General features: G+C 40.6%; 1 protein-coding gene across 5 annotated transcripts in view; it reads right to left on the minus strand.

Annotated features, from left to right (window-relative positions):
- Window positions 1–7,843: 7,843 nt before the first annotated feature.
- PLA2R1 (phospholipase A2 receptor 1) overlaps window positions 7,844–27,302 on the minus strand; it is a 61,997-nt gene continuing 42,538 nt past the window's right edge. For 4 of the 5 annotated variants that reach the window (XM_082197398.1, XM_082197397.1, XM_082197400.1 and 1 more), the window contains 10 exons: window positions 26,235–26,352; window positions 23,968–24,098; window positions 20,598–20,742; window positions 17,714–17,952; window positions 16,941–17,109; window positions 16,197–16,337; window positions 14,463–14,579; window positions 12,656–12,832; window positions 11,180–11,212; window positions 7,844–11,067 (listed from right to left, as the gene is read on the minus strand). In XM_082197398.1, the coding sequence (XP_082053524.1) occupies window positions 10,847–11,067; window positions 11,180–11,212; window positions 12,656–12,832; window positions 14,463–14,579; window positions 16,197–16,337; window positions 16,941–17,109; window positions 17,714–17,952; window positions 20,598–20,742; window positions 23,968–24,098; window positions 26,235–26,352 (1,491 nt within the window). In that variant the 3' untranslated portion in view covers window positions 7,844–10,846. Of the gene's footprint in view, window positions 11,068–11,179; window positions 11,213–12,655; window positions 12,833–14,462; window positions 14,580–16,196; window positions 16,338–16,940; window positions 17,110–17,709; window positions 17,953–20,597; window positions 20,743–23,967; window positions 24,099–26,234; window positions 26,353–27,302 lie in introns of those variants that run through there. The other variant, XM_082197401.1, reaches the window with a different exon arrangement.

Consider the following 27,302-nt stretch of genomic DNA (forward strand, 5'->3'; position numbering starts at 1 on the left):
GTGTGTATTTGCAAGGTTGAGGCTCCTAGGCTATCCTCCCGCAGAGCTGCAGTAACAGACCTGTTTCTTTATAATGGCAGTCACAGTCCCATTTTAAATAGTTATAGGGAGGAGAACCCCCCCCCCATCCCATTCCTTTATTCTGTAGGGTCACTTTTGTATTCTGGTTTAATTGCTCAAGCCTAACTGTATAATCAGAGGTAAGTGCTACTGCATTCAGTGGGGCTTGCTTCCAAGGAAGTGGAACCTAACTAGGATAATTTCCAAAATTAATTACAGAATTGCAGCGTGCACAGTTCAAGCTTGCCACCCTTTCCCCTATTTCAAGGGCAAGTTCAGTATTCAGCAGATAACTAAACTTAAAAACCTAACAGCAGGGAGGAAACCTAGTGCAGCTTTTGTCTAATTTTCAGGACAAGGTATGGGTTTCTTATGAAAGTACCATTACAGAGGGAGAATTCCTTCTTTGATTATTCCTCCACATCAGATTCTTCCCATGCATAGCCAGGTAGCATGGTCAAGAGTGAAGCATAAGGGTTGTCACTTGTTGTTTGGATAGTCAGAAGCCACAGGCCACATGGGAGGGACCCAACCAATAGTTCATCCTCACATTTGTAACACACCTTCCGGAAACTGAAATTCCTCACACACCCTCAGTGGTAATGTCAAAGTGGGCTATTATGGCTGACCTACCAATAGCGGTGACAGCATTCTGGTCTTTTTACTGTTTTAATGACCCCTAGCATACGGTTTGCCTTTTCCATAGCTGCCACAAACTGACTCCACACTGGGTCAATATATTCAGTGAGCTATCCACTACAACCACAAAGCCTCGTTCCTGGTCAGTCACCACCAGTTTATATCCCATGAATCACTTTACACTTGCTTACACTGAGTTTCATTTGCCATTTTATGGCACATTCACTCAGTTTGGAGAGTAAAGGCATTACCTGGGGGTACACCTCCTTGAGCACACCACTGTGGGACCTTCTGAGTAAACATGCATAGGATTGCATTAAAATAGTATGGCTGCAACTGATTAACTTGTTCGATCAAAGATTAACCTTTCGAGCAATTTATAAAGATGCTCCTGATTATTTGGGTAACTTGCATATGTGTGTGGGTGTGTACTTTTTTTGGGGGGGGGGAATAATATAAGTATATACAGTACTTAGATAAATGCCAGGTGACATGTGTTATTTTGGGGGGAAAGACTCTTTTACAGAGAAGGGTTTTGCTCTTCCAAGATGTAGCACATTCATTAATCATCTAAAAACAAAAAAGTGCAATATTTTACATGTCCACTCAGAAGTAAGGCTATATAACATTTACCAGCTTAAAATACAGCTAGGCCGTTCAATTTGGATCAAAGCTGGTTTTGGGGGAGTGCATCAAAACACAGTATTTCATAAGAAATTACAGGGTAGATACAGTCTATATATGGATTGTGGCTAATGCCATGTGTACAACTGCTACCCAAAACAGTGGTGGGAGTACACTGGATGTATAGTAAACAGGACTGTGTACGCAGCTGCTATGTGTACACACTACTGCTTCTCAAACTCATGGATGGAGCGCACTGGATGCAAAGCCAAAAAGGGTGTGTACAAAGCCCTTGAACAGTGGAGCTTACTCCCAGGTAAATGGACATTGTACTGTACAGTGGTACCTCGAGTTACATACGCTTCAGGTTACAGCTCCACTAACCCAGAAATATTACCTCGGGTTAAGAACTTTGCTTCAGGATGAGAACAGATATTGTGCAGCGGTGGCGCAGCGGCAGCAGGAGGCCCCATTAGCTAAAGTGGTGCTTCAGGTTAAGAACAGACCTCCAGAACGAATTAAGTTCTTAACCTGAGGTACCACTGCATTGCCATTTTAAGTTTCTTTACCCACTTATCCGAGAGTAAACCTCATTGAACTCAGTGGGACTTCTGAATAGACATGTATATCATAGCACTTTAAAGCTATTGGTTTTTTCATGTTCATATTTGTATAGTACAGTGGTACTTCTGGATGCGAATGGGATCCATTCTGGAGCCCCGTTTGCATCCAGAAGCGAATGCAACATGCATCTGCGGGTCATGATTCGCCACTTCTGCGCATGACGTCATTTTGACTGTCTGTGCATGTGTGAGTGGCGAAACCTGGAAGTAAAGCGCTCCGTTACTTCCGGGTTGCCACGGAGCGCAACTTGAAAATACTTATCCTGAAGCATATTTATCCCGAGGTATGACTGTATTAGTTGATTAATTTATTAAATGGATTGATTAATCATTTAATTGTTTTATCGATCAAACAATTAAATCAACCAAGATTTCTGTAACGGGTTGAAGCCCTAACTGGAAGCCGTGCACCTTAAGAGGCAAATCTAAACGTGCCAGGACTTTAGAATATGTTGGGTAATAATATTTTGGATAAAATGTCCCTTTTATGTCTCATGATTAGGGGTTGATAGCGAGACGGAAAAGAAGAACCCAGTCATTATATCTTTGTATCTAATAGGGCAAACATTCTCCTCTGTGTGGAGCTCATAATAAGATAAAGCCCTGGAAACAGCTAGTTGCAGTGCTGTAAAATTGAATTAGGAGGGACTGTGGAGCAGGCTTGTTTACAGCATGCAAGGGATAATATTAAATATCTCTGCGAGGAACTAGATGACCATTTCCTAGGAAAACAGAGCTGTAATGAACAACTGTTGTTGAACAGCAGGGCAAACAATCAAACTGAATGTAATTAGCAACTCACATATGTGATATATAGAGCGATACGCAACATCATTCCAGCAGATGCAACAGGGCTTTCTATTACTTACCTCCTGCAGCCCCCTAGAACTTTTCCTGTGGATTCTTGGAATATACAGCTGACTGCAACATACTAGATCTTCTGGTTTGACTGTGGCTTCTTAAATGCACTTTGGAGTAAAACATACCATTCTGAACAGGTTCAATTTCCCTATATATACTATTGCAAAAGCCTGTCATTAGGGCTTAATTAGCAAACTTGGAAGTACTGGTGCTAAAGCTGGTCATTTTCTCTTAAACGGAAGCCCTGCTGCATAATCCAATATATGCAAAACCTGGTTGTGGTTACGCAGTGGGGGGACTGGGTCCCCTTTACATGCTCAGGGTAACTCTTTTTGTTTTTACTTTTCAAGCTCTAAAGTTGATGCTTGGCACCGAAAATTAGGTTGCTTGGGTGAGCCCTGGCTCACATTAAGCCTTGTCTTTTACCTCTGTGTTCTGCTTGGCCTCATTTAACCTCAGTTCATCAGTGCCAGAGGTATTATTAAAGCTCACTGTGGTATTGGTATGGTTTACAGTATGTCTCATCAAATCAAAGAAGGAAAGAGAACCATTTTTGTATTACTGAGATGACTTAGATGTAATTGCTCTAGTCCATCATCCCTAATTGCTGTTGTCAGACGCTACAGAGGAGCACAACAGGGGTAAGGAGGGAGAACTTATGCCTGAAGAAAGGAAAGGATGAAAATGAGATGACATTCAAAATATCAAGCATGAGCGTGCAAGGAACTCAGGAATAAAGGAGACACTCTCTCTTTGGGAGTGATTGTGGGGAGTTTCTGCAACATTTTCCAGCAAGTCTTAACCTTACTAAGATATATACACACACAGAGGGAGACTTTTTTTCTTATGACATTCAGTTCAGTTTTATTTATTTGCGCTATTGGACGTGAGCAAAAATAAAATAAGATATGGAATTTAATCTACTAAATTCATAAAAACAAACTGGGCAAAATGCCATTATTCATTTTACAAGCAATCAACTCCTATTTGGATACTGTGCAAAAAAATAAATTATGTGATTTCCTAGAGACCATTAAATTACAGATCACAAAAACCAATCTCAAATTTATTCATTTGCTTAAAACATTGTGTTTATTTAAATTACTGCTGCTATGTGGTTCGCATGAACAGATATCTCTCTTTTGCAGCTAATGACACAGTTGGTAGAAAATAAATAAATAAATAAGCAAATTCCAGTAATAATTTAATTTAAAATGCATTCTTGATTTTCCATGGAATTCTATTTTGATTTTTTAATAATAATAATAATTTATTTATTTATACCCCACCCATCTGACTGGGGTATAAAACCTACAGATAAGAAAATACATGTCCACCAATACAACAAGATACATAGTCATCTCTCTTTTCTTGTTTTAACGTTCATTTTAATCCCTGGGAAACATATCAAGAAAATTAGGCTTTCCAGATTATCTGTAATTTGCATATAATTTTGAACATAAGTGATATGTGAAGTTTTGAAAGGGCAATTCAAAATTTTATTTCCGCAAAAGTAAAACAATAAAACTTCACAGCTGAAGGACAGGACTACGTTTTTCCTATTCCCTCTGTTTTAAACGAGGCAGACAGTGCTGAAAAGAACTCAACCATTTATTGTAGCTTATTATTATACCTGTTTCACAATTACATTCTCCCACACCCACACCCACACCCACACCCACCCCATAGACTCACAGACACACAGAGCTAAACAAATCAGAGCCTGCATCTTTAGAGACTAAATGTCCTCACCCTCTTGAATTTCATCAAGGCTTTCTGAAACAAAGGCTTTAAACAAATGATTTCATCTGCAGGGAGGCTCTTGAGAAGAGGCACCCTTGTGTATGCAATGCTACAACCAGGCTTTGCTATTTGCCCTTGGAGATGCATTTTGTTGCTGCTGCAGTGAAGAGTTTTTATGGGAATGGTCAGGACCTTTGCACAAACACACAGAAAACCTTTTAATAAGAATTAATAGAAGCTAATTGTATAATCCTGATTTGCTTGCACAAAGTTTACAGTGATGTTAGATTATATCCGGTCTTTATTGAGCATACATGTTCTTCTTAATCATTCATTCCAACCCATACTTTTCAATTAATTTCCATGGCATCTTCCAAAATGCAAAAGATCTGGCCTATTAAAGGTGCCTGGTTTATGTGTTTTACTGGTTTTTATGTTATGCCCAGTGTGGCAGAAATAGTCACACTGTCCTAAATCCATCACTGTTGCCGAGTGGAGCAAGCAGGGGAAGGAACCCCTGTCCCCAGTGTAAATATATCTATATTCATATCTATACTTTTAGTACCAAGTACTCCCATTCTCCCATTTGAGGTTTCTGGCAATGGCATCTTAACATTTCATTTATCTGCCTTGGTCGTGCTGGTTGATGATATCTCAGCGGCCTTTGATACAATCGACCATAACATCCTTCTGGACGGTCTAGGGGAGCTGGGGGCACTGTCATACAGTGGTTCTGCTTCTTCCTCCTGGGCTGTGTCCAGAAAGTGGTGGTGGGGGATGAGTGTTCAGACCCCTGGGCCCTCACTTGTGGGGTGCCTCAGGGTTCCGTCCTCGCCCCATGCTTTTTAACATCTATATGAAGCCCTGGGAGAGATCATCATGGGGTTTGGACTGGGTGTCCATCAATATGCAGATGATACCCAGCTCTACCTCTTTTAAATCAGAACCAATGAAGGCGGTGAAGGTCCTGTGCGAGTGCCTGGAGGCAGTTGGAGGATAGATGGTGGCTAATGGATTGTGGTTGAATCCTGACAAGACAGAAGTACTGTTTTTGGGGGACAGGAGGCGGGCAGGTGTGGAGGACTCCCTGGTCCTGAATGGGGTAATTGTGCTCCTGAAGGACGAGGTGTGCAGCCTGGGAGTCATTTTGGACTCACAGCTGTCCATGGAGGCACAGATCAATTCTGTATCCAGGACAGCTGTCTACCAGCTCCATCGGGTATGCAGGCTGAGACCCTACCTGCCCGCAGACTGTCTTGCCAGAGTAGTGCATGCTCTAGTTATCTCCCACTTGGACTACTGCAATGTGCTCTACGTGGGCTACCTTTGAAGGTGACCTTGAAACTACAACAAATCCAGATTACGACAGCTAGACTGGTGACTGGGGGCAGCCACCGAGAACAAATAACACCAATCTCGAAAGACCTACATTGGCTCCCAGTACGTTTCTGAGCACAATTCAAAGTTTTGGTGTTGACCTTTAAAGCCCTAAACGGCCTCAGCCCAGTATACCTGAAGGAACGTCTCCACCCCCATCATTCTGCCCGGACGCTGAGGTCCAGCGCAGAGGGCCTTCTGGCGGTTCCCTCACTGCGAGAAGCAAAGCTACAGGGATCCAGGCAGAGGGCTTTCTTGGTAGTGGCGCCCGCCCTGTGGAACACCCTCTCATCAGATGTCAAAGAGATAAACAACTACCTGACATTTCGAAGACATCTGAAGGCAGCCTGTTCAGGGAAGTTTTTAATGTGTGATATTTTAGAGTATTTTTAATCTTTGTTGGAAGCTACCCAGAGTGGCTGGGGAACAAAATAATAATAATAATAATAAATAATAATAATAAATTATTATCTTTAATTGTTCTTTTAGTATGCAGTTTTTCCTATGAACATTTGTTTCTATATACTCAGTCGCATGTTTAACTCAACCATGATTATGAAGACCTGAAGCTTTGCCATCAACGCTGCACAAGGGTGGGATGCAATGCCTTCCGTGTATTGAAACTGCTATGGAAATTATGACTAATTATTACTATTGAACAAACCTGTGATGTGACTGTGGAAATAGGCAGGCATTTCTAACCTATGTGTTTAAGAAATTCATGTTCCATCACATGTCAGTGTTGTGGAGGCTTCAGCTTGGTAGTGTGTTTGATGCTCAGTCAAGCATGACAGCATCAAGCCATTCGAAATGAAGAGCAGAAAAAAACATTGAAATCTATATGTGAAGCGACGCTGATTACAGAATGCATCTTTTCTTTAGTTCATGAAGTCAGCATTTGTGGGGGACTCTCATCGCATCTGAAGCTCAGCGAAGTACCATAACATTCTAGTTTTCTGAATCTCAGTTCTGTTAGAATCTCCCAGCTTTAACCTATGAAGAATTATCAGGTTCCCAGCTAGGAGAATAAAAGGAAGAAAACGTGTTGACTTTTGCCTTGGGGTACTGGTTGTGTGTGTACCAATTGACAACTGCTGGGCACTTAAACTTCTGTTCTACAAATCAAAGCATCCCGTAACTAGAATTTTAATAACCATAGTCTTCTGGACTAAATATGAAGAAAAATAAAATTACACTTAGCCTTTCATCATCATCATCAAAACCAGTTCTATATTATGAAAATCATGGGTCCCGTACAAGACAGCAGAGAGGGCCCTCATTAACTGGTAAATTTTCAGGGGGCCAATAGTACACTGCTCCAGTGCTATATTATAAAAACCAAGGGCTCCAGGAGAGTGGTTTATTTTTTTTAGTCTATTTGGTCTGCAAACAATAAGTAGACAACTATTTCATTTTCGGCCAACTGTTAAGCACATATTTAGACCAGTCAAAGTAGCCTCCGATGTAGTCTGTTGTCATTACCCAATAAAACATTTGCATTTCTATTCTGTCTTTAATAGAAATTAAGCTTTACTGAAAGCCTGAGACTCCACTTTTAATAAAAGTACATGAAGTTTTGAAGGTTTCATTCCCTAATAAGTCTTCTGCCTCTGTTCAACCACCCAGTTGAACACAGTGCCAGTAACTGCACTTTTTGCAACACAACATGTGAGCAAAATATCAACAGGTTAGTACACTGAAGGGCTGAATATAATCCAAGCAGTTTGCCCCACCACTTTGGGGTGGAAAATACTCCAAACCTGCCCACCAAAAGTCAATGCAAAAAGGAGATAACATGGGCTGAAAATGCGTAACACATAACTCCTTATACCTTGCAGCATAAAGTGCCCCAAACTGGCAAAACATATAATAAAAGTAAAATATTCAAAGAAGCCTGAAAGAGAGATGATGAAATCTTGTAAAGTGTAGTATAGTGTAGCAGCCGTTATTTTTCAAATTAAACAACTTGCATACAAATACATCATTGGTACAAGTTTGACATAAAAATGGTTTTGGCAGGCATCTCAGTAAAAAGAGAAGATGCTACTGTGCAATTCGGGTGAGAGCAAGGGGAAGAGAAGATTTGTTGTCGTTCAAGAGGAAATGCTTAGCTTTACAATGCTTTCTAAAACCCTCAGTTTTGCACGTAGACAAAAAGCATTAAAAGAGCTCTGCTAGATCAGGCTAAAGTCCCATCTAGTCCAGCATCCTGTTCTCACAGTCGCCAGAAGCCCATAAATTGGATGAGTGACATAAAAGGTAAAGGTAAAGGGACCCCTGACCATTAGGTCCAGTCATGACTAACTGTGGGGCTGCGGCGCTCATCTCGCTTTACTGGCCGAGGGAGCCGGCGTACAGCTTCATGTGGCCAGCATGACTAAGATGCTTCTGGCGAACCAGAGCAGCACACGGAAACGTCGTTTACCTTCCCGCCGGAGTGGTACCTATTTATCTACTTGCACTTTGACGTGCTTTCGAACTGCTAGGTTGGCAGGAGCAGGGACCGAGCAACAGGAGCTCACCCCGTTGCGGGGATTCGAACTGCCGACCTTCCGATCGGCAAGCCCTAGGCTCTGTGGTTTAGACCACAGCGCCACCCATGTCCCATGTGTGACATAATTAATACTTATTATACAGAGGCATACTGCCTCTAGCAGTGGAAGCAGCATCCTCCTTGAATTTGTCTAATCTGCATTTGAAGCCATCTACATGGATAGCCTTCAGTACATCTTGGAGAGAATTCCATAGTTAAAGTACTTCTTCACATAACTCATAGTTATCTTCTCTGCCCTTAAACTTCCAACGGCCTTTGCGATTTGAGTACAATACAAACATGTATAAACAACTAAGCAGGTGAGATCACCAACCTCAATTAAAATTTAAGAACTATACAATTTAAAACTCAATGCATTGTTGTGGCCCTTATTTTAGTTGGGGTTTCTAAAGAATTTTGCAGTTTTTGCTGTCGGGCTTGTTTTGATTTCCAGTGAGAAAAGTCACATAATAATCAGCTGGACACTCTGACTGGGACAATAATAATGGAATGACGAGCAAGACAAAAGCACATCAACCAGTTTCAGCTCTGCTGCCTCCGCATGAAGACTTCTTTAGCTTCATTAGATGGTCCCAAGTTCTAGTATTATGAGAAAGGCTTGTCCACTTTTCCCATACCACTCAAAGTTATATATGTCTATCATGAGCCCCGCCTTACTCACTTTCTTCCTCCAAAGAGCCCCAAAAGACCACTTAGTACATGCTAAAGAAATCTTTGCCAACGTGGTGCTCTACAGATATTTTAGACTTCAACTCCCATCAGCCCTAGCCAAGGTTTGTAGTCTCAACCATCTGTATTTATAGTCCAAAACATATGGAAGGCTGTGCGAACAGAGATTGAAGATCTGGGCATGCATGTAACACTCTTGTGAGCTTTAATTAATACTTTTTAAATGAAGTCATCCAGCTGTGAATACACACTTTATAACAACATCTGCTTCCTTGTGAAAAGACTGAATGACACGTATCTGTGGGTCCTATTTGATGTCACTGTGTCCTGAGATTTTAGCATTTGTGAAACTGACTTATGTGTAATCAATGTGGTCTTGAAATGATTCCTTCTCCTGCCAAACACATTAGTCAGTCTCTCCACAAAGGAAGTGGTAGTCAAGCAACATGCTTTAGAAGCAGCTTATCCAATATTTACCATACTTCTTATCTGATGAAATAGCCACACTTAAGTTGACCAGAAGAACAGCTTGGTCTGTAGTGGTTTATTTCTTTTTCTTTTCCCCTCTTCCCTCTTGATGCAAACTTTTCTGCCTGGAGGACCACTTCATTAGTACTTTACCACTAAAGCACAGGACATTAATTTCATGCGACATGCTGCTTAAGTGTTCTCATTTCCCATCTGGCTAGAACAATTATTATTCTGACATGGACGGCTATGCCTGTGACACATCTTCCTTAACTTGGGAATGTATAGTTCTCTGAGGAGAGTAAATAAGAATGGAGGCCTTTAACCCCAGCGGTGTTATTTTTCGGGGTGGGAATCAGGAACTGTATTATATGAGCACAAGCTTTAGCAAGCCAACTCTCTTGTTACAGTAGTCGCTTTGCAGTTTCAGAACTAATCAGTTTTTACAATTTCTGTTGAAATGGGCTAACCTCCTCCTCTTTCTTTCCTTGGAAGAAAGTGCCTCACTTCCCTAAAACCAAAAAGATAACTTGCTTTTGTATTGGTTTCTTTAGCTCAGACATGTTTTCACACACATTATTATTATTAGAAGCTTTATGAAAGAAGGCACATGAAGGGTATGTAGAAACCATAGCTGATGAGCACTGAGGAGAAACAAACTCAGCCCACACCAAACCACAACAGTGGAGAGTTGTTATGATGTACCTTTCACAGACCCTTTCACACAATGAAATAAGAGAATTCTAGTCCATGGAAGAGGAGAATAATAAGGCATGGGGTGCTGGTATTTTGAATGCTTCTAAGGATTTTGATTCCAGCAGCATCACAGAAGGTCATGTTCTTCTAGATATCATCTTTAGACATCCCTCAATGGCTGCTTACTAAAGAGTCTTGCGCTGGAGAACCTTGTGCTTGATCTCGACTCTTCCAGTGGGTTTACTGGATGATAAATATCAATAGCATCGTATCTCCTTCAAGTCTGTGCACTACTTCCAGAGTTTTCAGCCCATATATAGCAATGAACATATAACATGGTGTAGGCTGAAGCAGGTCTCTTCCATTCTTGATCAGTCAAAAGCTGATTACAAAAGGGTATAGGCACACAATGTTCTGATCTTACACTGCGATAAGAACACGAAATTGATTTTAATTGTACAGGCTGAATATATTTATTTTTGTATTAATAATTTTGTATTAAATGAATGTGTTCTTGGTCCTTATTGCTGTATCATTGAATTTCATCGTTCTTCTCAAGATTGCAAATGAGGATGCTTTCTTCAATGGCTGGAGTATCAGAGTTCGCTTCTTCTGGACAAGCACTTCTCAGCTGCAGCATCCTTCTAAAGAGATGGGTGGGTTTGTTCAAGCACCACCAACATGCAAATATAGCACTGGCAGCTATCACAAATGTCAATAATACCACCAAGACCACAATTCTACGGTACGGTACTGGGAAAGGTGAAGAAGGAAAGAGGAGAAAACATCAAGTGAAATAACACTACGTTTTGTTTTAGCTTCAATTTCTCTGACTCAGATATAGCAAAGTTATTACAAAACATACCTTTAACGGGCTGTACTGAAATTTCATGATAAGCTGAAAAATAATAACCCAGAATTGAACAATGTACAAGAGTGGGCTTGCACAATTAACTGCTTAAATATACACAAAAGATATTAGTCTGTAGTCATCAAGTCAAGTCTCACATTTAATAAATTCATCTACATGAAAAAAGAATTTGAGAACCAAGGAACAAATCTGGCCAGGCAATAACATCAATACCTTAACTAAAAATGGTCCAGCTAAAGAACATTTTATCAACAATTAACCATTCATTCTTCTAGCAACAAAAATGCTTTTGATTTTTATTCACCTGTACATATAGGGTTTAACCAACTAGCAGTGCAGTCCTAATAGAAGTAATCACAACTGATTCAGTGGAAGTAATTGAAAGGGAATCCCACAGGAAAGTGATGAAGTAGTACAGTGGTGCCCTGCAAGACGAATGCCTCGCAAGACGGAAAACTCGCTAGACGAAAGCGTTTTCTGTTTTGGAGGTGCTTCGCAAAACGAATCTCCTATGGGCTTGCTTTGCAAGACGAAAATGTATTGCGAGTTCCTGCAGGTTTTTTTCCCCTCCCCCCCTTTTTCTAAGCCGCTAAGCCGCTTATCAGCTGATCCGATAAGCTGATAAGCCGCTAAAAGCCGCTAATAGCGCTAATCCTCTAATCTGTCAATGGGCTTGCTTCGCAAGACAAAAAAACCGCTAGACAAAGAGAATCACAGAACGGATTCTTTTCGTCTTGCGAGGCACCACTGTACATTTCTTGCTCACTAACGGGAATCAATTTTCAGTATCCAACCAAGTGACAGAAAACGCCCCCTACTCAAGGTATGTGATGGGAGCAACAAAAGTGATGCTGTGGGAAGCTGGGCTGCTGATGTGGCAGCGGCTCTGCCACTCCATAGAGCCCTGCTGACAGGAGGTGGGATTTTTACTGACGCCAATAATCTGATTACTGACAAAGCGTAAATTGGAAGGCTAGAATTTGAAGAGGAAACGACAGTGCCCTCAAACATCTCCTTTGGCAACCCCGCCTCCAGCTCTCTCAATTTTGTATTTTGAATTTTTTGTTCAGATCAGGGGTTGTCAACCTGGTTCCCTACCGCCCACTAGTGGGCGTTTCAGGATTCTAGGTGGGCAGCAGGGGGTTCTACGGCACAACCTGAATCCTCTTTCCATCAATCACTGGTGGGTGGTAAGGAAATTTTACCATCAAGTAAGATGCATTAGTGGGTGGTAGGTATATAAAGGTTGACTACCCCAGGTTTAGATAGATGTGTTACTTGATTTGTTTGCTTTTTTTTGTATGTGTGTACAGTTGGCTTGGCTTGCGGGGATGGGGGGGGAATGGTCTGAGCATCAGCTGTTTTTCTTCTGCAAAATGGGCCTTGACAGCTTTGCAGATTTCAGGTGTGTTCCCCCAGGCCCAAAAAGATTGGGGACCCGCATATGTTGTTTTCAATGTGGATTCATACCTGTGCTTCTTTTGCATACAAATCCTTTTTTATCCTGGCAGGTTGATGATTGCCAGACTCCATCTGTGGTCCTTAAGGCAACACAAACTTTTCCTGTCAGCTGACCTAGATCAGGTTCTTGGATGCCCCAGTTTGAATATTGAATGGGGGAACCATTAAACCACGTTATTGTATTGTCTATGGGCAAAAAAATGTGGAAATCATTATACAGCTGTGCAGAGCAGAATGGAGTTCTGGTTGTCACCTTCCTTCCCAAATATTTGCTTACATCAGAACTGAAATTTTTCTTGGGTTTTCTAAGAGCATTTATGAGCAGAATACCATATTTCTATTGCTTCCTGTATAAAAACTAAGCAGTTTTTTGGGGTCTGCAGAGGTGAGGGTAAGTTCCATCTAGCTTAAGCCGCCTCCAAGCAAGAATAAGAAGGTGCCCTCCTTGCCATAGAAGTTAAGCTATTTTGGAGGTGTTCATGGAATATTTATGAAAATTCAATTTCTTTGGGGATCTACCCTCATTTTAAAAAAATGCAATGTTGTTTATTTTTTTAAAATATATATATATATATTGGTTTTTAAGTGTCTGCTGCTCACAGCCTTTGGGATGGAGTGGCTTACAACCCAAAAAATTAAAGTTATTTATTTATTTCATAAACTTCATACATCACTTGAAAAAAACAAAAAAACTCAAAGCACTTTACAAACAATCAAACAGTAAAACCCAAAAAAGTTCACAACTGTCCTTGAAATAATAAACAAAATGAAGTGTTTCCTCTAAGTCCAAATGCATGTTTAATTCAGCTGCAGTGCCATTACTGTGTGTTCTTCCAAAACTATTTTGGAATCATCCCACAAACCTGTAACAAGCCTATAAGAGAAGTTCAGCAGAAAGAAATCTCTAAATAAGATTTGTCAGTGTGCAAAACAGAAATGTTTCTGGGCTCTCTGGTAATGGTACCTATAAGAATTCCAATTTATGTTAGGAACATTTAAGAACTTCGGCATAGGAACACTGACCCCGCAAGACCCTTAAAATTGTATGTACTGATTATTACTCTTTCAAATTTGTAAATTTTATGACATGGCAACTTGCTCCCAGATTGGTCACGATGGAGTGTCGATTTTAAATAAATAAATATATACACAATATGCCTTGACTTGTATTTCCTTCCCTTTTTGGTATTAAGAAGAAGGGTTGATCAAAATAGCTTATAGCAGGATGTGCTTCCTAGTCACTTCTGGATAAGATGTAGTAATAATAACAACTCTGGGCGGCTTCCAACACATATAAAAACATAATAAAACATCAAAGACCTCCCGATACAGAGCTACCTTCTGATGTCTTCTAAAAGACATCTCCTTGACATCTGATGGGAGGGCGTTCCACAGGGAGAGCGCTACTGCCGAGAAGGCCCTTGGGGCTAGACCTCAGTGCCCGGGCTCAACAATGTGGGTGGAGATGCTCCTTCAGATATGGCAAGAAAAAGCCCAAGATGGAAGGAACAGTATTGACTAAGAGGTGTGGCAGGGTGTGTGTGGGGAAAACCCCTGGAGGAAACAACAACTGGCTTTCCTGCCAGACCATCCGTATTTCAAACACAGACATATTTATTAGTAGGTATTCAGACTGAGGAATTAGCTCATTACATAAGAAGAAATGCAACAGAAGCAAAGTGATCATGTATCCAGAATGTGGCAGAGTGTTTTACCGACTACATCGTATATGTTAACTAATGAACCAAACAACTTGCCCTGTAAAGACAGTTATACAGAAACGGATGGATGTATCTGATCGATTCCCTTTACTTACTCTCAGTAGCAAACTGGATATTCAGCCAAATCGTTTCAACCGAAGGCCCAGAAGAATGCAATTCTTCCAGAAGAAAAGCATTTTCATGTTCATTTTTAATAGTTAGAAGATTAGAACCTGAGGATGAAAGCCGAGAGAAAGAGAGAGATTCAGATTTACGCATGATTTGCTTAAAAACCAACACTCTCTCACAATGCTATCTGAACTCTATGCATTGCTATCAAATGCAATGAGCAGACCATACCAGTACATTGCCAATTGCAATAGTTTCTAGTTTGTTTCCAGGCTCAGTTCTTTGAAGTGCTAGTTTTTACTTTTAAAGTTAAGGTCTGAGTGCCTAAAGGAATGCTTGCCCTCACATGTGCCTCCTTGGAACCTAAGATCTTAACCAGAGACCTTCTCCGATTGTCCCCACCAAGTGAAGTACAATGGGAGGTTACTAGTAAGCAGCCCTTCGTCCACTGATGACACACTCCCTGTATGATGCTCACCTTATGGCCTATCTTAATGTCAGTCCAGCAGCAGGCAAAAACTTACTTTTAAAACTTTCCACGTTTTAACTTCAAATCTATGTTTTGTTTCTGTACGCGCGCAAGCAAGTTAACACATATTTCTGTTTTATTGTTTTGTTTTTGTATTTCTTGACTACGTAAACTGCCCTGATAAGTCACTGAATGGTAGGGCATTAATACTCAAATATGAACGGCAGTACAAAAATACCCGCCCCCCAATAAATCAGCTATCTTCCATGATACTCGGAATCATTACTCAACATCATGGGTGCATCCTTAGATGAAGAAACAATGTCATATTAATTCAAGATATATATTTGCAGAGTTGAGATGAGCAAGGCTGCACAATAATCCAACGAGAAAGTTGCATGGGTCTGTTTCATTGCAATTTTCTCTTGCAGGTATGTGAAATTGTCAGGAATTTCCCCCTCCTTAGTAGCTTTGGGACCAGCGCACCAACAAAAAACCCTAGCAAAAAAAATTCCAGGCTAGGCCTTCTGATGATGTACTCTGGTACGAAGAAAAACAAAATTACATGCACAGCAAGATTACATACTTCCTCATTCCAAAGCAGCACCAATAACCTTTCCATAGCTGTTTCCACAAATACAATGGTTCAGGTGTGCCCAGCTAGGCCAAACTGGAACTGGGGAGGTATAGCAGTAGACTATCCCCCCAAATCTCAGAAACAAACCACCTCCAGAAACGGAATAGTTCTGCTTTTGGAGTTTTTGTGTCTATACTAGTCATAACAATACTAACCAGATTTTCCCCCCAGTAAGGGGAAATCTGCAGTAACAAGCAGGGGGTCGGGTGCAGAATTTTGGATGCATTCAACTCAAACATGATGCTGTGGATGGCTCCCCCCCACCTCAAAAAAAGAGTAATGAGACACTGCAAAACCCCATAAATTTGCTGGTACGGTATGGAAGTGCCCAATGTGCTGTTGCATGTAAATTGCCTAGTTAATTTTTATTTTAAAAATATTCATGAGTACAATGAATTAATAACATACAGTAATATGTGAAGTGGCCATGGACTCACTGCTTTGGTAGTACCAGAGATTTATCTAGCTTTCTCCTGATTGCATCCGCTACGCTGAACAACATCAAAACAGATCAATAGTCTTTGAAATAACTTCTCTGAAACTTTGAGAAGAACACTGACGATTAGGTGATGCAAGGCCATAAATCCTCTGCCAATTTTTCCACCAAGAGATTACCTTGCTTTTTGCAGAATTCAAATGCTTCATCAAAGTCTGAGTTCTCTAGAACTGTGGAAAAGCTGTAGCAGCTCCTTTCAAATTTTATCCAAGGGACAGGTTTTTCATCACACAGTCCCTTAGATTCAGTTGGCTTCTCCTCTGTGACAGAAGGAATAGTTTAGCCACAACAGAAAGACAGAATTTGCTCTCCAGAGGTCTAACAAATTCTGCATTAGCCTATTGAGACAAGTATATTACATTAGCACCAGTCCTATGTCTGTAGAAGAGTACTTGTGTACCTTATGCCTAGGGGTATGTACATTACCAAAAACTGGAAGGAAACGGGGCAACTCTCTGCTTTTAAGTAATCTTTTGCTTTTTTTAAAGAAACTTCCCTCAAGAACCATGAAGCATGCTGTGGGCTCATGACATAATATTTTCTACTCCTTCACTGTACTCTCTTATTTTTTTTATCAGCTTAGCCCCAGGCAGCTGAATCATCCCCATCACAAAGAACCAGCTCAACTGAGCAAACTGGTTGCACTTCTCGTCGTATTTGGGGAAAGCTGTCTTCTTTCCTTCGGCAGGCATGTTATTACAAAGTCTGACTATTTACAACACAGGAGAAATACATCTCAACATGGAACATTTTTAAAAAAGGCCCTTTCCTCATTTTAACTTCCTTAAGACACTGCCCAGAGGCCAGAATGGGCTCTTTGCTAAGAGGGTTTCAGTGTTTAACGTGAGAGAGAACCAGCTTACGGGGTGGAATATGGCAAACTGCCCCATTCAGAAGTCTCTCACAGCCAGTGCTCCTCCAGCGTCCGTCAATATCAATGTAGACACAGCTTCCAGAGGTCTGTGATTCCTCATCTCTCCAGAAAGTATGCGGAGGCTTGGTACCATCCGACCATTCAAAATTAAGGCCATTCTGTCAAAAGAAATGTTTGATTACCTCTGGCAGTTCACAAACTGATTTTTATTTTTTTAACTCTTTCTCACAAAATTGCAGCCCATCCTCTCTCAGACAGATGTCTCTCCCAGTCCCAACTAGAGATGCCAGGGATGGAAGAAGAAGAAGAGTTTGGATTTGATATCCCGCTTTATCCAAAGGAGTCTCAAAGCGGCTAACATTCTCCTTCCCTTCCTCCCCCACAACAAACACTCTGTGAGGCGAGTGGGGCTGAGAGACTTCAGAGAAGTGTGACTAGCCCAAGGTCACCCAGCAGCTGCATGTGGAGGAGCGGAGACACGAACCCGGTTCCCCAGATTACGCGTCTATCACTCTTAACCACTACACCACACTGACTCTCAGTCCGAGAATGGACTCTTGGACCCTCATGCAATGCAGGTATTCTACCACTGAACTGCAGCCTCTCCTAGTATTTTAAAAAAAGGTACTTATAGAGGCAAATGGTAATAAAGACACACAGAGTTTTATTTACAAACTCACTTAACATGTTCAGCCACTGAAAGGGTAAATTTGAACGTACTTGCTAAATCACAGCAAATGGGCAAATATTTTAAATACCTACATCTGAAGTGAATAATCCAATCCAATGGGCAAAGCCCAGTCGATTTACAATTACAGTGAGGAAGGCTTGGTGATAGTGGTCTGAAATGCTGACCAATTCAGCCCCATTTTCCTTGCAGGTTTTTAAAGCCATGTACCAAGTCATATTCCCACGGATTAATGTATATGTCTTGTTTGCATACTCTAAAGTATCTGGTACTGGGTACATCACGGAAGAGTGTATGACATTTCTAGACGTATCTGTGACAAGAATAAAATGAAAGATCAAGAGTCACCCGCAAAGCTGTAGAAAACCTTTTCAGTTTAATGTATGCTATTAATAAATTTACATTTTCAAACAGGATATAGCTATGTCTGAAAGTAATATAAGTAACAACTAAATTATTCTATTAAAAGCAGCAAGTTAAACCCCCAAACAAAATAGATATTAGAGGATATTATGGTACATAATACTATTACCAGAACTTGTTTAAAATTCAGCCAAAGGAGGAGTAAATAATAAAATCACATTTTTCGTTGGCTCAGCATTTGAAAACTTTGAAAGCACCAATCACTGCACAGACTTGGACCAGAACTAAATAGAAGAATAAAGGAACCAGTTGTGCCTTTTCACTGACACTAGCACTGAGTGCTCACTGGAAGGACAGATCCTGAAGCTTAGGCTCCAATACTTTGGCCACCTCATGAGAAGAGAAGACTCCCTGGAAAAGACCCTGGTGTTGGGAAAGACTGAGGGCACAAGGAGAAGGGGACAACAGAGGACGAGATGGTCAGACAGTGTTCTTGAAGCTACCGACATGAATTTGACCAAACTGTGGGAGGAAGTGGAAGACAGGAGTGCCTGGTGTGCTCTGGTCCATGGGGGTCACGAAGAGTCGGACACGACTAAACTACTAAACAACAACAACAACAAGCACTTTTAAGCATAGTTAAAAGGCATAAGCCCTATAATAGTACATCACAGCTCAAGCTGTAAGTAATTTGAGAATTTAAGTTTATGCTGAATTTTAAAGTACATTACCATAACAAAGAGAGTGAATATGACAATTCTCCAAGCAGTTTCAACTAAGTTGTTGCATGCACAGATTGGGGTCTGCACACACAATGGGACTTCCCCTCTCTTCCCTCTTTGCCCCCTAAATTTGCTCTGGAAGGTTGGGGAGAACAGGTGTGGGGGGAGCGTAGTAGGAAGGAGAGGGGGGTAAGGTCCCATTGCATGAGTGGACCGCATTCCCATGTGCATAAGCCCCACCATGTTGAATCCTATCCAATGGAAATAGATTCTGAGCAGGACTTAGTTGAATGGAACATTATGAATCACTCTTGCTTATGGGGTGCTGCTACTAGTAACCAAATACAGTGGTACCTTGGTTTTCAAATGTCTCCGTTGACGAATGTTTCGGTTTTTGAAAGCCGCAAACTTGGAAGTAAATGCTTTGGTTTTCGAACACGCCTTGGAAGTCGAACATGCCACGCAGCTTCCGTATTGAGTTTTCGGTTTTCAAACGTTTTGGAACTCGAACAGTCTTCCGGAATGGATTATGTTCGAAAACCAAGGTACCACTGTAAGGACAAGAGTTTTCCTTTGGTCTAGGGTGACATCTGCTACTAGTAAAAAATAAAACAAAATCATATGATGAAGCTTGAAGCAGTCTTGGGAAATGGGAAGAGTGAAAAGCTCAACCACTAATCTTAGCCAGTAGGACTGTAACATGCCCAAACATTCACTAGAGAGAAAACATTTCATGTTTCATTTCCAAAGAAGAGATCAGAGATACAAATGTACCATTGCAGCTGGATGATCATAGGCCATTTTTGTCTCATAATACTGTTGTGTCTACTATTTCTTAAATTGCTTACTAAAATTAACTCAGAGCAATTTATGACTCATATGGTATCTTAAAATATCATTTCCTTGTATTTTCTTTAAGATAACTCACTAGGGATTGACAGAACTAGGAGAAAAAAGGCACAGAAAGGAAAAAGAAGAGGTTCTATTTTTTGGCAGACCTTTAAAACCCCACTATGCCATTTGTTTAAAACCAAACCCTGTACATTATCTCTTGATTGTAAGATAAAGCACTGGCGGAGGAAGAGGCATGGGGGGGGGAGTGCACCGCCCCCAGCAGCGCGATCCCAGCGGGGTGCCATCGTGGCTGCCCCCCCCACACGCTGGGTACCACGCCCCTATGGGCAGCACACCATGTCCCAGCATGAAACTCCGCCACTGAGATAAAGATAAGTCCCATGCCAAAAACTGCACCCCCTGAAAAGTAGCTCTACTCCAGGAGCCAACAGAGCCAAGAGAGTTATGTGGAAAGAGCAGCACCAACTACCAGTTTATACTTTGCAGAATGGGGAGGGTGCTGGCCCATTCTCTTCCCGCTTCTCATCCTTCTAAAATCCAATTACTAACTGTAGCAGTAAGCACTGATGGGAGGGGAAATGCTTTCTGTGTTCTGCACAATGCCAGGAACACTGTTGGAGCAAAATAATGTTTAATGTTAAATAGTAAGCTAAATCCCATACTATGACTATTATACCTCCTGAAGCGCTAATATGTCTTGGAAATTTTCTTACACAGAAAACGAACAGAACATACATGCTTACAAAAACAAATGTTACTCGATTTATGGTACTTTTTTTTTTGCCTCTGAGGGCCACATGTGAAGCAATGGGTGTGTGCTCAGGACCAGCCCACCTCCACAAACACACCCTCACTGAACAGATGTGCATAATACTCATTCAACACACACAATAGTTTTTCAATCCTTTATCTACTTATCTGGGAGTAACCCCTGTAAATTCAGTAAGACTTAATTCGGAGTAGACATATATAAGTGCCTTTTTAGGGGTGGGTAAATAGGAAAAAAATATTTTTTTACCTTGAGCCTTTTGGCAGATAAACCCATTACTTTTTCCACAGTTTTCTAGGTGCCATTTCCCCATTAAACTGAAGCTAGGTTTATTTAATATGGAAGCACATAGCGGAGATTTTTCTTGGATTTTAGTACTGTGATCATGGTGATTCTGTAATCAATATGTTATAATGGAAATCACTGTGAGAACAATACACACACTACATATACATATACATATGCATATGCATATACATATATATATACACATACACACACATATATACGTATACACACACATATATGTGCCATATTAACAAAATGATCATCAGAAAAAATAGAGAAGATTACTCAGTATACAGTAATTAAAGACCCTGAACCTTTTATGAAAGAGCAATAGATTTCCCAGTACTTAAAAAATAAAAAGTTTGACCAACAAACTTTTGCAAAGTTGGTTGCATCATAGGCAGCTAAAAGATAACTTCAAAGAGGACAATAAGAAAGGCTTTCTAGACACGGTTTTTAAATTCCAAAAGGAAGTAATTGATGAGAACTCAAAATTACTAAAAAAGATGTACAATATCCTCTTGGAATGGGAAACAAAAGATGAGGAAGTAAAGTCAGTTATGATCAAATGGGCGCAAGATATAGGCCACAATATACAATTCGAAGATTGGATAAAACTTTGGAAAGTAAAATTGAAGTTTACAGACTGTATATTGTTAAAAGAAAATTATATGAAGATGATGTATAGATGGTATATCTCACTGGTGAAATTTTCAAAATATATAAAAATGAACAGAGGGAGTATTGGAGGTATAAAGAGGTTGAAGGGACCTTTTACCATATGTGGTGGGATTATAAAAGTGTTAAGGTATATTGGGAAATGATATATAATGAATTTTTAAAAATGTTTAAAATAACATTTGTTAAGCAGCCAGAAGCCTTCCTGTTGGGTATTTTAGGACAAGTTCTGCCGAAAGAGAAAAGGACTCTATTTATGTATGCTACGACAGCGGCAAGAATATAGCTAGCACAGAACTGGAAGACTGGAGAAATTCCCACAAAAGAACAATAGCAAGAAAAACTGATGAATTATGTGGAGTTTGGACAAGTGGCAGGTTTTAAACTAAGTAAGAGGAAAACTAAAATAATTGTGAAAAATATGGATCAAGAAATAACTGAAAGAATACAGCAACAGATACAGATAGAAGTGGTTAAGAAAGTGAGATATTTAGGGATTACGTTAACTCCCAGAGGTATTGACTTATTTCAGGATAATTATGTACCAGTTTGGAATAAGATTAAAAAAGATCTGGATGTGTGGGGAAGAATGAAATTATCATTTTGGGGAAGGATTGCAACGATAAAAATGAATGTGCTACCAAAAATGTTGTTCTTATTTCAATCAATCCCAATAATTAAAGGAGTGGCAATATTTAAAGAATGGCAAAGAACAATATCAAGATATATCTGGCAGGGCAAGAAGCCGAGGATTAAATTTAAAATCTTAACGGATGCAAGAGAAAGAGGAGGCTTCGCCCTGCCAGATTTGAGATTATATTATGAAGCGTCATGTCTTTGCTAGATGAAAGATGTGAAATTAGTTTTGTATGCAGTTACAGCAGCTAGAATTTTGCTGGCGTAGAAGTGGAAACAGGAAGAAATGCCCACAAGAGAAGAATGGAGAATGAAATTGATGGAATACACAGAAATGGACAGACTAACGGGGAGAATCAGAAATCAAAGAGACCAGAGATTCACCGAGGACTGGAAGAAATTTACAGAGTATATCAAAAATGTTTGTGATGAACAATTGCTAATTGTTGGTTTTCAAGAAGCTCTGTGAAAAACATTGATAGAAATATTGTTTAAAAAATATGATATGATTAAGATTGGTAAAGTGCAATATAAAATTGAGAAATGTGAGATAAAGAGATAATATGGAGAATTGTCAGACATGCTGATGGAAGTCTAAAAGAATAATTAAGTGAGAATTGGATGGTTAATTTGGTATAAATTTATGTTGGAAAATTAATAAAAATATTAACAAAACAAAAAAAAGAATTATGCGGAGTTGACAAAGCTGACAGACAGACTTCGGGAAAAGGACAATAGGGATTTTGAAAAAGAGTGGGAACCTTTTATATTATATTTGCAGAAACAAACTTGATGGTAGGATTTAAATAAACATTCACAACTTTATGGATAGGAAACAAATAATGTAATAAAAGGAAAAATATCATATTTGTAGAAAATAGCAGAATATAATAATGAGGATAAATAAGTCAGAAATGGAAGTTGAGGGAAGTCCAAAGGGAGGGAGGGAGAGATGCTACCTAAATTGTATGTTATAAGCATATTTGTAAAGAGAAAAAAGAAAATCAATTTAATTTTTTTTTAAAAAAAAGTTTAATGAAAATGCAGACTAAAGGTGAATATATGAAAGCCATGAAAGGCAACTTATTCTATCATTAGCCCATGGGAAGCCAGCAAGCAGTATCCAAGGGCAACAGCACTCTTCTCACTTGTGATTCCCAGCAATGGGCATTCAGAGGCAGGCTGACTTTGATAGTGTAGGTAGAGCATAACCACCATGGCTAGTAGCCATTAATAGCCTTAATCCCCCTGTGCAATCCTGTCTACCAGCTGTCTACCAGCTCCATCTGGTACGCAGGCTGAGAGCCTACCTGCCCGCAGACTGTCTCGCCAGAGTGGTGCATGCTCTAGTTATCTCCCGCTTGGACTACTACAATGCACTTTACATGGGGCTACCTCTGAAGGTAACCTGGAAACTTCAACTAATCTAGAATGCAGCAGTCAGACTGGTGAGTGGGAGTGGCCCCCGAGACCATATAACACGGGTCCTGAAAGACCAACATTGGCTCCCAGTACATTTCCAAGCACAATTCAAAGTGTTGGTGCTGCCCTTTAAACAGCCTCGGCCCAGTATACCTGAAGGAGCGTTTCCATCCTCACCATTCAGCCCAGACACTGAGGTCCAGCTCCAAGGGCCTTCTGGCAGTTCGCTCACTATGAGAAGTGAGGTTACAGGGAACCAGGCAGAGGGCCTTCTCGGTAGTGGTGCCCGCCTTGTGGAACGCCCTCCCATCAGATGTCAAGGAAATAAACAACGATCTGACTTTTAGAAGACATCTGAAAGCAGCCCAGCCCTGTTTAGGGAAGTTTCATGGTTTATTGTGCTTTTAATATTCTGTTGGGAGCCTCCCAGAGTGACTGGGGAAACCCAGCCAGATGGGCAAGGTATAAGTAATAAATTATTATTATCATTATGACAATGTTAATTAGAAAGGACTGAAAAGGAGGATACAAGAAAAAGCCAATGTCAAAAAATGCACAAACAAAAACTCCACACAAAGCTACTTTTAACACTTGCCTGCACTGCTTCTACTGGATACCAGTTGGAATATTCCACCTCTTTCCCATTGGCCCATCTTTCGTAATCAGTACTCTGCAGACCAATCCAGACATTTGATTTATGCCCAAACAGATTCATTGTTATGAAAGCTAGACAAGGAAATCACAGTTAGAAATGAATCACCTGTAGGTATAAATCAAGCAATTGAAGATGACAGACTTTTTTAAACTCATTAAGAACAGAAGCAAAACAACTACGTTAGTCTCTACTCAGTGGCACTTTACAGAGGCTGAAGTCATATGGAAGTGAGAAACGAAAAAACTACTGATTAAGCCAGTGGGAAATGACCTGATGTAATGCTGTTTTCTTTCCCCACCTACTCTGTGGTGTATTTTGCCTCTTGTGCGTGCTACAACAGAGGCTAACACAGACTGATCTATGCCTATTTACTCGAAAATAAGTCCTGGTGAATTAATTGAGCCTTAATTCTAGGTAACTGTTCCCACAAGTGTGACCACCCACTTGAAGCTTTCTTTGGAAGGGAAATGAAGAAGTAGCTGCAGCATTCTTTACCGCAGTCTAGTGCTAAGTTGTTCCACTATCTTTGCAAAAAGGTCATTTGCTCTGGCGGAAGCCAGAACAATAAATGCAGTCAAAACAATAGAACAAGAAATGAGGGCCCAATACGCGACAGACACAGACAACAGCAGCTTCTTTTCCTTTTTCCTCCCAGAGAAAGTCTGAAATGGCAAAAAGGTTGCCATGCCAGGTACAGTTACATGGGAGTAACTCAGGCTTACTTTCAAGTAACCTCCCTATATAGCTCTCTGTACCTCTGTCTCCTTCGTACTGTCAATTTCCAAGTTTATTTGCAAAGGCTGAATGCAGTGGAATACTTTAGCAATGCAAACACAATACAAGACTGGGTGATGGTGATAGTGTTTAGATCTGGCACCTTACCCTAGCAAGCACTGGCACTGGTTAGTTATCACTATTTTGAAATGGGAATTTTTTACCCGGTGCTATTTTTGCTCTTTTCAATATCAGGTTAGAACCCACCTCCTGTGAACAGAAGGCAGGTCTAAGGCCATTTCCTGCGTGAGGCAGGAATCCTTGATCCTCAAGTAATCAACCTTTAATTCTGGAGGAGGTTATGAGGGCAGCAACAAGTGACATCCTCTTAAGGCCATGTTTTAGGCATCTGAAGATGTCTGAGATGGAGGACAGCCCATTTGCCCACATGGATGAAGTGCACAAGGCCATACAAAATCTAGGCAGTGGCCTGTTTCACCTCTTTTAGTGTGAGATGTGGCAGCAAGTCATCAGAACCCATGGAAAGGATAACTTTAGCTACAGGACATGTTTTTAGGGAAGTCATCCGGTCTTTGGAAAATATACTGTATAGGACAGATTTCAATCAGATCAGAAGAAGCTGGCATGCTTTCCTCCAAAACACTTATGAGAGCTACGTATATCTATTTCTTAATGACGCATTTATTCTCTTGGCCCCTGGCTGATCCCAGGTGGAGAGAGTGAAGCGTCTGCCAGTCTGTGCAGTGTTAGGTAAGTACATTTTCAGGTACTACCCTAAGCCACATACTGCCAAACCTTCCCTTCCTATCTGGCTTAAAGGGAGGAAGTGCTGAAGCCGTTGGGTGTCTGCAGATCGTCTTTAACATTGTCTTTTGATTTTTGCAGTTCTTAAAGAGCTCAGCAGAAATCTTGTTTTGCTGTCTGAGGCAGGAAGACAAATAGACATCGTGTGTGTGTGTGTGTGTGTGTGTGTGTGTGTCCGTCCCAAATGCCAGAAAACAGTTTTAGCCCTGCTTTATTTTCCCAAGAGATGGGACCTTTCCCAGAATAGAATGACTTCCAATGTATGAAATGAGAATATACATCTCTTTTGACATCATTACTCGCCCCCCCCAAATACATTTCTCCTCTTTTAACTACAGACTTCAAAGTACAGCTGGAAGAGAAGATCTGCAGTGGTAACTAAATGATGTGCAGTAGTATTTTACAGCCATAGTAGAAAACAACAAATATTTGAATCTAGCACAGAAAACTCACTCAGGTCATATTATTTTTAGTGTTGAAGGAATCGTATTTGGATCCTCTCAGTACTAATACTTAAGAATAGCTACTGAAGCTGTTACAACTCACTTGTGGTTTTATTTAAGGTGCACAGGTTATCTGTTGGTTAGGCCAACATAAAACAAACATAAAACATAAAACAAACAAACAAAATCTTTATAGTGCCGTTATGAAATGGTTCACTATTATACCTTGTTCAACTTCATTTTCAATTGAAGCAAGTGATCCATCATAGTGACTGCAGAATGCTTGTGCAGAATTCCAGCTCTTCAGGAGGCCTGGGTCCTTTGGAATCTGCACCAGAAAGCACTGCTCAAAAAAGGAAATAGTTATTTAAATGGAGCAGTAACTCTTAATGGAGGGGAAGGGTATATTTTGACCTACTTTCTCACCTAGACCTTACTCTCTAGGGCAACCCATACATAATAATAGCCAACAACTCAGTGCTGTGGAAATAGAGGGTAGAAAGAGGGATCACACAGCTCCCAATACAGAACAGCACATTTTAAACCTTGGCTACATTCCAGAAGGCGTTTAAGGTCCCCCCTGCCCTTGGTAGGAACTTGGCAATTTCCGCAACACAGTAGAAAGGGGAAATTTGGATCAGATGCACTAAGTGCAGGGATACACCAGACCTATTACTCATGGCACGTTCCTTGGCACTCGGCAGAAAACTTAACAAATGCTTCTGTTCCTTAGTATGTAATGCACTAAGCCCAGTCGTGAACTCAACCAGACAAAACTGGAACACATAACTGGAGACTTGCCTAGCAACAGCACAATGGACAAAAAGCTTTGTGCAGCGTTAAGGCAGCCACCTGCAATGTTAGACTGAGACTAATTCAACAACAACCACAACAAAAACACTGCATCGAGCCTACTGGACACCAGCACGCTTTCAACGCCTGGGCATTTTGCCCACAGACAAATGCTTCTCTGGCAGCCAAACGAAAAATTCATCATCACTGGAAATCCTGAGTCACACCAGTTAGGGATGGTTGGATGCAGGATATTTTTTTTTACAATTAGCGGCTCATGAGAAAATCTTGTTTTGCAAACAACATAAAAACCCATTCTTTCAAGAGATTTGGAGTGACTTTCTGCAGCTCTTCACCAAGTAGCTCACATCTTGCCACGAAAAGCGGGAGGCTTAGCGTAGAAACGGCAGCCTTACCAATCTGCCATCTGCTTCACTGATGACGCAACAAAAGGTTGTTGTGTATTGATTTTGATCTTTATTTAATTCACTGCCCAGAACA

Source organism: Podarcis vaucheri (genome assembly GCF_965113315.1).
Source record: "Podarcis vaucheri genome assembly, chromosome: 1".
In the NCBI taxonomy this organism is placed as follows: Eukaryota; Metazoa; Chordata; class Lepidosauria; order Squamata; family Lacertidae; genus Podarcis; species Podarcis vaucheri.